The sequence below is a fragment of the Talpa europaea genome (assembly GCF_964194135.1).
Source record: "Talpa europaea genome assembly, chromosome: 3".
In the NCBI taxonomy this organism is placed as follows: Eukaryota; Metazoa; Chordata; class Mammalia; order Eulipotyphla; family Talpidae; genus Talpa; species Talpa europaea.
This window is the reverse complement of record NC_140069.1, coordinates 126,063,806-126,076,148: the sequence shown is the minus strand read 5'-3', so window position 1 is coordinate 126,076,148 and position 12,343 is coordinate 126,063,806. Positions and strand designations below refer to the sequence as shown.

At 34.3% G+C, this 12,343-nt stretch overlaps 1 protein-coding gene across 1 annotated transcript in view; it reads right to left on the bottom strand.

Moving 5' to 3' along the window:
- CFTR (CF transmembrane conductance regulator) overlaps window positions 1–12,343 on the bottom strand; it is a gene marked incomplete at its 5' end in the record, with an annotated part of 159,942 nt that overhangs the window by 38,929 nt on the left and 108,670 nt on the right. The window contains 5 exons of the mRNA XM_084229492.1: window positions 1,969–2,196; window positions 3,036–3,186; window positions 6,675–6,754; window positions 10,471–10,721; window positions 11,186–11,223. Coding sequence (XP_084085618.1) covers window positions 1,969–2,196; window positions 3,036–3,186; window positions 6,675–6,754; window positions 10,471–10,721; window positions 11,186–11,223 — 748 coding nt within the window. The remainder of the gene's footprint in view (window positions 1–1,968; window positions 2,197–3,035; window positions 3,187–6,674; window positions 6,755–10,470; window positions 10,722–11,185; window positions 11,224–12,343) is intronic.

Below are 12,343 nucleotides of genomic sequence, written 5' to 3'. Positions count from 1 at the left end.
TTTATTTCATTTTCCTGCCCACTTAGATTCCTTTCATAGAGACACTTTCCACAGTCCCAGCTGAGAAAACAATGAATGTGAGGAACCTGTTATTCTCACAGCAGCTCTGTTGAACCCTTGAAATGAACTGAGTCTATTTTGTGTTTTCTCCAGGACTTTGTAACCGATCAGAGGAAGTCTGCTGCTATGTTAGGGGGCCTGAATGGAGAAGCCACACAGTCACCTTGTCACAGCTCTGGTACACTGGGAAAACCAGTTTTCAGAGAAATAAATGAATGAAAAAGTCAGAGAGGAATGGACTCAGGCCAGCACCTGACCTCAAGATGGGAAGAAGGCCTTTGTCTGATTTTCCATGCCTGTTCCATTCCCTCCAGAAGCCCAGGGTGCCTCCTGCCCAGGGTCCCACACCGTGGTCCCACACCAAGTGCTTCATTTTGTTTGAGCAGGACTCTGTTCTTACGACCAAACAATTCCTCAGATGGTATTTGTTCTGGATATCTATCCACTGTCACATATAGAAGATACTTCAATACTTCCTATTACTCCATAATTCAGCTTCTTAAATTAGAAGCGCTTATGTGTCTATATAGGTTTTCATTTTACTTACAATGAAATAGTTCGTGTTTTATCCAAAAGATCCTAATGTTCAAGACATTTGTGTTTGAAAAATGTGGCACTTAATTAAAATTCATTTCACTTCTGTGGCATTTTTAGTCATGCAAAATTCACATTAGAACAATGAATTTCACCAACTGGTAGTTAAAAGAACAAAACTCACCAGGGAGAGGAATTGTGTGTGGGGAGGGGTTGCAGGGAGGAGGGCTGTGGATGTTTCTTTCCCCCTATTCTGAGAACTCTTTAATAAAGAGATTTTTTTGAAGTCAGGATCCATTACCAATATGAGTCAAGAGATGATTTTTTTAACTTGAATCTCAGATTTGCTATCTGACACTCTGTGTTGTAGTGTTTTAAACTATAAAGCAGAAATAGCATTGTATAGAGTTCAAATTCAAAGAAATCACTTATTCAACAACAAGGTGATAGACATTCAATGAAATTATTTGTTCAACAATAAATCAGTCATTTTCTTATTAATAAACTCCCAAAATTCTCTTTAAAGATTTTTATGTAATTTTTGTAACCTAGAAGAATATAGCATTTTATGCAAATCAAAACTACCATGAGATACCATCTTACACCAGTGAGAATGGCACATATTAAAAAAACTAGTAACAAGAAATGTTGGCAAGGTTGTGGAGAAAAAGGAACTCTTCTGCACTGTTGGTGGGAGTGCAAACTGGTCCAACCACTGTGTGGAGATTTCTGGACCTACTAAACATAGAGCTTCCATATGATCCAGTAATTCCACTCCTAGGTATTTACCCAAAGGACACAGAAACATCAATTCCAAAGAGCACCTGCACCCCTATGTTTATAGCAGCACTGTTTACAATAGCTAAGCTTTGGAAACAACCCAAATGCCCAAAAATAGATGACTGCATCAAGAAGATGTGGTGCATATACACCATGGAATATTACTCAGCATTCAAAAAAGATAAACACATGCAATTTGCAGCAACATGGATGGAGCTGGAAGGGATCATGCTCAGCGAAATAAGCCAGAAAGAAAAAGAAAAATACCGGATGGTCTCACTCATAGCAGGAATATAGAAAACTTAAATAAGGGACCAGGAAAATGAATAACTATAAGAAAGTGAAAATCAAAATTAACAAAAAACTATGAACCAGAGACAATCTATGGGGGGTACGGGGTGGGAGGGGAGGGATTGGGGTCAAAATAAGGGGGTTGCAATTGTATGGGGAATATACAAATAAAATTTATTTTAAAAAAATAAAATAAAATAAAAAATAAAACCTGTTACTCCAATAAAAAAAAAGAATATAGCATTTTATTGGTGGACAAGGCTTTCAATTAAATGCTTAACTAGTATTATGTGTTCATCCTACCTGTTGTTAAAATGGAAATGAAGGTGACAGCAATGAAGAAAATAACAAAAATCATTTCTATTCTCATTTGGAACCAGCGCAGTGTTGACAGGTACAAAAACCAGTTAGCAGTGTGTAAATTCAGAGCTTTGTGAAACAGGGCTTCAAAGTAAGGCTGCCGTCCAAAGGCACGAAGTGTCCATAGTCCTTTTAAGCTTGTAACAAGATGAGTGAAAATTGGACTCCTGCCTGCGAGATAGTCCCAGAAACAATGTAAGTCATGTAAATATTGCAAAGTATTCAAGTCCTGAAAATTATTAGCTTGAAAAAAGTAATCATATAGCAAATGCCATTGCCAAAAATAGTTTTTCATTCTGTTGCCATATGTTAAGTAAGAAGCAATTAGAATTCTGCTTTAATATATTACCCTCCTTAATTTTTACTTAGTTACCATGGATCAGAGCTTATTATAAAATCACTGTCATTATTCATATTTCTTGTCTACTACTGGGTGTTGTTTTTCTGGCTAATCCTACATTAATCACTGCTGAGAGAAAATCTTTTTTTCTTTTAAGACAATTTATTCAAGTTTCTCAACGAAGAAAGTTTATATGACTTATTTTAGCTCATATGCAGAAATGTACGGGAAACTGAACCCCTGAAAATGGACCTATATTAAGGCTGTTACTGAAAAATGTGCTTCCCAAATAGCTCAAGTGTGTTTTGGGGCATGCAAAAAGGCAGACCCGGGAGGATAAGGAAGGGTGTCTGGAAAATAGTAGCACTCATTTTCTAATTCGATTTATATAAGTGAATTATGAATGAATATCCTATATGCCAACACTGGTAAGACTCTGCATACTTGTTTTAAAACAAAATGAAGTCACATGGTCATTAAAAAAAATCTATGTATGCTTTTTAAGTCACTGTTTCCTTTTATAGATAACTATGCTTTTAAAAGTCATTGCTATTTAATGCAAGTGCCTGAAAGTAGGGAAATAATTATTGGCAAAGTAGATTAGTAATAGAGAATCAGTAGTGGCTCTTGTGGATTTTTCATGGGTAAGCATTACAATTCAGTGTCATACCTTCAGATTCTAGTTGTTTGAGTTGCTGTGAGGTGTGGATGAAGTAGGCTCTCAATATAATAAAAGCAGCAATCACTGGCACTGTTGCTAGGAAGATGTAGGGTTGTAAAACCGAGACTACTGTCATAGCTCCAATTACAATTAGTACCAACTGTAGGAAGTCAAACAAAACATGTTGGTGATCAAAGGTTTCACACTGCAAAATGGACAAGGTAGGTCAGCAATATATTTCTAAAGTTTTTCCACACTCCATTCCATTCTAAATAAGGGGTAGGTATGTTTCTACTAGAAAGACAGTCACCTCAAAGTATATTTTTCATAGATTCTATGAATATTCAAGCATCATTTAGATCACTAATAATAACATTTGAAGATTTAAAAATATGGTGCTCTTGGATCTTAGGATAGTCTCATTTCCCATACTTTGAACAATGTTGTGTGATAAAATTTAAATGAACATGATTTTTTTCTAATCTTGGCTACTTTTAACATGAACTTTTTATTTTAAGATAATTTTAGTATGAATCTGAAATACCAGGACTTATTTGTTCAGATAATTTCTGAAATTGAATATAACTCTTGCCGTTTTTTGAGTGAGGAAGATCAGACTTAAATAAATAAAGGTCATTTAAGCAAGTTACTTTACTTTTCCAAATCTAGTTTTCTCATATTTAAGACTGAAAAAATATAGAGACAGAGACAGACAGACAGACACACACACACAGAGAGAGAGAGAGAAAGAGTGAGAGAGTTACTTCCCTCCCACCAATTCTATTCCTGTTCCTTGAAATACCTGGCAACATCTATAACTTAGAGGTTCAAAAAATGATTTGGGAGAGTGACTGATTTAACTTGAAATTGGGCTTATTTTTGCTGTCTTCTATGGTGTGAAAATGAATTTTGTGTTTCAGTCAAATCCATTCATTACAGATATCTCCTTACATTATCTACCAAAAAACTGCAGCTCCACTGGCAATCTTAGTAAAGAGCTAACCATAAACATAGTCTTCAGGATCATATTAAGGGATTAAATTCTGTATTTCTAAACCCATACATTTGGGGTGGGGCATAAAACCAATTTCAATAAATGCAAAAAGACTGAAACTACACAGATTATATTCTCTGATTAGAACACAGTTCAATTAGAAATCAATAACAAAATTTATCCTGAAAATTTTCAAAATATGTGGAAACTAAATAGCATACTTCTAAATAACTCAGAAAGCAAAGAAATAACAGCAAGAAAATAAGAAAAAATATATTGAGCATGACACTGAAGTTTTCTTTGCCATGGTTAAAATTAAAATTTTTTTATCTAGGCTTCGATAGAAAATATTGATAAACGTACCTAGTTAATTTAAAATTTCATGGAACTTACAGACTAGTGATCAGGAGTCCATCTGGCTACTTATCGATACATTTTAAAAAGAAAAAGTCTGCTATCATTTTAACCCACTTGAAAAAAATATGACGTAACTGTCAGCAACAAGGGTTAAAATAATACACCTAAAATAATAAAAATAAACCTATTAAACTTTCATATGGTAATTGGTGAGCCAGTTCTCTAACCATTTCCATGCATACATGCATTTTCCAGCTGGTACAATCAAATACTGAATATTTTGGTAGGTAGATGGCAGCAAGGATGGAGGTGTAATTAAAGTGTGCATAAATCTTCTCTTAATGTGTTATTTCCATTTAAAACTTCGGATGATCATATCTCAGTGACAATTTTCTAGTTCCCCAATCATCAAATTCTAAAATTCTCCAATCATCAAATTCTAAAATACCCTCACTATTTCACAAATACTCAGATGAATCTTACTGTGCTGTGCATTAGATTAAATCTATATGGTGATTCAATAATCTAAGGAAAGTCTTCCCTATTCCATTCTTGCCCTGAAAGTGCTACCAGTACAACAAGAAAGCCCCAGATGTCCTAATAACTACAGGACAAGGGACTTCACTGATGCAAACCACAGTACTTAAACCTAGACCATTCATTTATCAGAAATAGGATCTTTTGGGGGAAATAAGATAAAAATTAAGTCCCAGTATGATTAACTAGGGAATATGACTTAATTTAAATAATCATCCATAAGAAATGCCAGTATGTCTGAAAGACAAATGTTGTTGCATTTGGTAGCATGGAACCATTCAGCTACTCCATAGGGACCAAATTGGTGGTGTTGAATTATAACACCAGTTTAAAATGCTGATATGGTGAGGATTCTTATGAATGAATCTGTAACTATTTTTTTTATAAAACAGATGGAATTGAGTAGTCAACTTACCAAGGTATCACACCAGAAGAGAGAAGAAAGAGAAGTAGTTTAAACATTCACGAGAGACTTCTAGCATAAGCATTTGGAATATAACCCAAATAAACAAAAAAGTAAAAAATAGGTCTAGCTATTGAAGAAAATAACTTCATTTGCTCCATTAGAGACCATACTTGGGCACTGAAGTCAGAAATTAAGCACTGTGAGCAAAATTAAGGGCACTGTTTTCATATATTTGATATTTTAATTACACTAAAAGCCTTAAATTCTGCCCAAGGTTTCAATTCACAATGGATTAGAAACAAATTATTTCAGACTGTATAAGTAAGAGGACTAGATAATAGGTAGACAGGCAGCAGATAGAGGGACTATATGAAAACGTGAGTACAGATTTTTAATTCCCATTCACCCTTACCCAAATCTTACACTTTACTAGCCAAAAACAAATTAAAAAACCCAAACCCAAATCAATAGTCTATAAAACTTTTAAGGCACTATCCACCCATGATCCTAGGAAGTAAAAGGTTTATTTTCACCGACCAATGCATCTCAAGCATTCCTGACACTAAATCAACATAAAGCTGTCTGTGAAATGGGAGTAAATAATGAAAATGAAGAATTATTTTGAAATTAGTAAGTAAAGAAAGAAGATAGGTAAAATAAGTATCTTTTAAAACCCATGCAATGAATACCAGATTTGGGTTTTAATTCATTAAAGACTACTAAGTACTTGAGAATTTTTAAGCAAGGGATTAATGAAATTAGTGGAATGAATATGGAAGAGTTGTGAAAGACACGATAGAGATCTCAGTAGCAGGACTCCTATGTATTGTATTATTAGGATAAGAGAGAAAAATTAAAAAAAAACAACTATAGGTTCTGAGGCTATAAATAGAAGACTTTTGTACTTTAAAATATGTTGGCTTCCCTTTCATGGGGGAAAAAAAAATCACTCACCTAGACATAGACATCAGAAGGATACTATGATAATAGTTTTTCTCTGTTAGATTATTTCAAGTTAAAATATATCCTGTGTGGTTCAGGACCATTGAGCCAATCTGAAGCATACAACTTTAGAATTGAAAGAGATCATCAGCAAATTTACCTGGCCCATTTTGCAGGTTAGAAATCTGAGACCCTTAGAGATTAAAATAAATAGCAGTATTTGTAGAACAGAATGGCTACAATCCTGAAACCATATTTGCCATAACATTATCAAATGTAAGGAAACAGAGTAAATAGAAATTAAGTTTTTCCAAAAAAAGGAAACAATGAAAAACAAAAAGTCATTTACTACTTTTTTCAAATTATTAAAAAATTACAAATGCAAAGACACTAATTACTTATTTTTACAAACCTGGATGAAGTCAAAGATGGTAAGAGGCAGAATGTCATCCAAAATTGCTATATCTTTGGAGAATCTATTAAGGATTCCACCTATAATATAAAGGAAGATGCCTCAAAAAGCAGTAATCTTAAAAAGATATCAATACATTTAATGCTACAATTGGATCATCACAGAAGCATTGAGAACTCAAATAAGAATAAGCAAATCATAAATAAGGACTTAAGAAAATTTTAGCATCGTACGAAGATTCTAAGTAACCATGTGTTCGAGTTATTGTCTCCCATCTTCAAACCCCTGTAAATACAGACTGCTGTAAAGTTCAGGCAAAGCCAATGTCTTTAACAGACCCCTAACTACAGATTAGGTCAGGAATGGGCACTCTTCTTACTACTACAATCTCACACTTGCAAGGGTGAGTTTAATGATAATTTACTGGATATGCAATCATCATTTTCCTATGCCTGCTCTCTATTAATATATAGCTCTCCCTCTCCTCTAACCTCTACATCTTTTTGACACATTTCTCCTGAACCCATGGCTGATCTCGATTCCTGCTTGCCCACCACACGACCCCCCTTTGCTGTGTTCTCTCTTCTTCCTTCCTCACTGGCAATCTAAGTGTCAGCCTGTCTTCCAAACTATACATTCACAATTGCTAAGTTTGATAATTTTTTGCATGAAATCGATCATATGCATAGCATCTAATATCTGGCAGGCACAATGCTAGGCACTGAGGTAACAGGTAAAAAAGTTGCACTCCTTGTCTCTGAGAAATTTAATTAAATATATCATTAGATAAAAATTTAAAATACTACACAAACAAGGTGATACTAAGTCATATCATTCACCCTCTCCTAACTGCGGGATAAAGTCCAAAATTCTTAGTTAAATATTTAATGTCTTCCATAAATTAGCCTTAAACCACCTAACTAGTACAGGCTTCCTCTATTCAAACATTCTGCCTCAACTAGATAGGTTTACTCTTTAAATAAACCTTAAATTCTCTGCCTGGTCCAGGTGGTTGTTTCCTCTGCTTGAAAACCCTTTTCCCTCTTGTCTACTTGTTAAAATTTATTTCCTTCCTGGCCCAACTCAAATGCCTCTCTATAAGAATGCATCAGTGTGAGTAGCAGCTAGAATTAAGCCCTTTCTCTAGATAAACTTAGTACCTTTAATACATTTTGTCAGCCACCTGTGTTATAACGATTATATCCCTGTCTCATATCTCAGTTGCTTGTGTACCAGTCTTATCTCTTGTTCTAGATTGTACACTGAAGAGGTCAATGGGATCATGCCACATTTATTTGGCATCACAGTCCTCAGCAGAAAGCCTTATATGTAGGAATTATTCAATGAAGAATTATTTATTTAAGTTACTATCTTTTAACCTTTACTGATAATATGTTCTTCTGTATATTTAAGCATATTTGTATATTTCCCCAAAAATTAAGAAAACTTTTAAAACTAACTTATAGTATTTTTACCGTTTAGAAAAAGACAGTTTCCTTTTGTGAAAAAATAACATTCTGGTGTTTATAATATTTCAAATGGTGGTGTTCTGTCAAAATATGTAGTTGCATACTTTCATCCATTCAATACACTTCAATGAACACCTACTGTGTGTTTGCATCTTAAGTTCATATAAAGAGTAACACAGGAAAGTCAGGCACAGTATCAGTGAAAATCAGGAAGAACACATAACTGTCCCAGGATATATCTGGGAGAAACAGAAATGCACATACAAGACAAGAAAGCAGTGGTTGCTGCCAAGTATAGCAGAGAATATAGTGAGGACAAATGAATTAGAAATCAGTAAGAGCATTAAAAGCAATGGTTTTTTAAAAGCAAGCAAAATTCCTGCCTATAGAAAATGCAGTTGGGAGTAGGGGCAGGAATAGAACATATGGATCTTACAAGATCTTGCTATTTCAATTCTCCAGAGCATAAATAGAAGGAATGCAAAAGCAGAGATGTTTCAGAATCACCCTATAAAGTATATTAATGTTTAGAAAGTAAGATAAATACAAAAATGACATGAATGGTAAATATCTAAACATGAAATAGAGAAGGTTCAGAACTAACTGAACAGTGTTTAAGAAAATAAGGATCTCTGAAAAGTGTGGAATGGAAAGTACAGCACCCCACAATCAGCAACACAGGAGGAAACAAGGGTGCATTTCACGTTGGCTCTGTAACAGGCACAGAGACTGCCTCGGTTCATCCTCACAACGATCTTCTTAGATCACTATTCCTTCTCCTACTTTACAAATGCGGACATCAGGCTCAAATGCAGAAGTCAGGGCAAGCAGTAACTCCTATGGAGCCAAGCTGAGCCTCAAACAATGCCTCTAATCTTTCCCTTATATCTCATTACCATTTCTGCCTGCTGGGCAAATCCCCTATCTTCTCTGGGCCGTAGCTTTTACATAAAAATGAAGTCATTGGATTAAAGTAATTTGATACTCTCTTTAGGTCTAAAATTTCTTAGCTCTGACAAGTATAATAAAATGAGACAGCTCTACTGACACACAAGGGCTTCGGAATAAATATGAAGAGCTTCTTGAATACTAACACTGACATTCTGTCACCCGGAAAAAAAATTTCTTAATATTTTTAGATACAAATCACTCTTTGAATCTCAATCTTGGACTTTATTTTTTGTTTTATAATCAAACATTTGTGTGTCTACTTCCTCTCCCTTGTCTGTGAGTTCTTTCAGGACAAGATGGTCTTATTTATGTTTTCATGTTAGCCCCTGACTTAGTGCCACACACTGTAAGTGTCCAAAAGATTTCTATAAGAATTAAACATAGGGAAATGCTTAATAACCACAGGTTAAATGCAAATTTGCTAAAGGAAGATCAAAGAATTGATTACTTTTAAAATACTACATTGTCATTACTTTTGAAATCTTTGTTCCCTTTATTTCACTAACTTTATTTTCTATGCTTTATTTTTAATTGTGATATAACTGACAAAATTATAAGTTATTTAAAGTGTATAATGTGAGGCTTTCATATATTGATATATACTTGCGTGTGTTAGTGTCTATATATATACATATAGGTGTGTGTATACACATATTGTGAAAGGATTCTTCCCACTGAGTTAATTAACACATTCATCACCTTCCTATTCACCTTTTTTTTGGGTAAGAATATTTAAATTTTACTCTCAGCAAATTTTAACTATACAATATAGTATTATCAATTATAGTCATCATGTTATACATTAGGTCTCAGACCTTACACATTTATGTTTCTACCCTTTTACCAAATTCTTGGTGGTGTTCAGAAATAGTTAAAAAATACATTTGGGAATTGGCCCCACCTCCAAAAAAGAACAAAATCTGGAACAAACTTATATGATCATCTTTGAACTGTTATAGCAAACTAGATTATTCTACCCCATCAAAAGACTTTATCAGTAAAAGACTTTTCTGTTTTTCTTCATTACTTTAAATCTCTTCTTAAACAATGCTATACATTGAAAGCATGATGTCTGGAGTGGGCTAGACCAAATATCTAAATAGAGGAGGGCAAGTGAGCCAGAAGGGTTTGATTCTGCTTCCCCAATACCATCAGCATCATATTCTAACTGTGCTAATTAAGTGATATAGAAATATGAGCAGCAACCATATCTGACAGACTATAATAACTGAGAAATGCACATGCCAGACATAGGAGACTCAGCAAAAGGCAGATTCCCCCATGCAAAAGCCAACACTACCACTGGAAGACCACTAAAACCACAGGTCCTACTGATGGGGGATCAGCAGTTTCATTTGGTATACCTAACCAAGTACCTGCTTTCAAGGTGTTGAGAGTGGACATAGGTGCTTGAAGAACAGAATGTAACATTTTGTGGTGAAGAATTTTGGACACTGTGATCAGAGAATGCACCAGTGGTAAACCTCTGAAGAATCCCAGAGCAAGCAAAGTGTCGGCTACTCCCACATAAATGTAAAAAACATAATAGTAGCTGGTTCTGGTGATGATCACTCCAGAGGTGTTATTTGCACTCTTAGTACTATTTCCTTTGTCTTGAGGAGATTCTCTGTAGAGGAAAAGGGAAATTTTTATTTGGCAACCAAATTTTTCTGTTGAATTTCCAATACATGTAAATGAAGTCTAATTTGAGTCAAAAGAAACAGTATTTCATTAGTCCAGTTTGTGCCTTCAATCTCAAGGATTTACCATTGCAAGAACATTTTTGTCAACCATTTGAGATAGGTAAAACTCACCTTCTTTAAGTTCTTAGAGACAATACTAAGTATATAATGTTTTAAATATTTTTATTACATTTTATGGAAACTAATCACAATTAATGTCTTTAGAGACTGTCAAGGAGCTGCAAGACTACACGTGCTCACAATTTTCTCCAAAGATCTCTATTGTCCACTGTAATAATACCGGGGCAGGGGGGTGGGGCGAGGACGGAGCAAAAATTGCAATATTTAATAAGACCCAGAAAATCAATACAAACAAAACACAATTCACAATAGAATATGGAATACTCACTTTCCAAATAGCCACAACACAACCAAAGAAACAGCCACCTGGAATGGAACAGACAGAGTTGATAGTTTTTCACTATTTTTACCTATTTCTCCCATACCCATCTCTAATTTCACCATGACTTACAACAAAACACACACAATTTCATCTTCCTTTGCTTTGCTTTCTGGGCCCAGTAGCTGAAATAATTGTTCTAATACCCATTATTTGTGGCAAAACATTAAGTTAATGGAATTCAAATTTCGCTCAATTTAATACTTTACCATTTCTCAATGAGCCCGGGAATAATATAACCTTCCCTCAACAACAACTATTCCTTGAACTACACTGAAGATCTAGGATTACAGCTAAATGTCTCAAGTAATATGCTTCGTTTCTTAAGGAGAGTCTAATCTCAGCCTGCAGGCAGGCTGTTTATCCAGGTATTTGATAGAAATAATTTTATTGTACAATGATTACGAGGAACTAATGCCTCTGAGACTAATTAATTATCAGAAAATATGAAGTTGGTATTTATGAAGACCAGTTTAAAGTTTCAACAGTGTAAACATTCAGTTTATAAAATAAGATATGATGCATGCAGATTAAAGCATACACTACTGGTACTATTATAAAACATCTGGGTTTTCTCAAAGTGGAAACATTGGCTTGATCTGTGCCATAACAATGAACTGTGTCATTACAAAACAAACTTAACAACTGTGATTTTTGTAGTTCCTTTGATATTCAAATGACCCCTACTACCTTGTTCTATTTCAAAATGGATTCTATTCTCCCAAAACCTATGGAGAAACAATCTTCTGTTGATGCCATCCCAATTATAGTACTAGAAATTACTCTGAAATTATACAGTTAGCCCAATAGTAACTCTATTAAGGAATCAAGTAGAAAAAAAGAGAAATTTTGAGTGAAATGATTTTTAAAATGAATACAGTATATAAACAAAAAGGGCAGAAACAAATGTTCTTGGCATAAGAAATCTACAAATCTTATTTTATATTCAAGTTTCTCTTAAGAATTCAATAGTACCATGTAAATATCATAGTATCATATAAATTTTTTTAGGAGAACACTTACTTTTTTGTTATTATTAAGAAGTTATATTATGTACTTTAAAGAGGTATATAGTTTTATGGGCCTCCCTGGGGGTGCAAGGGGTTA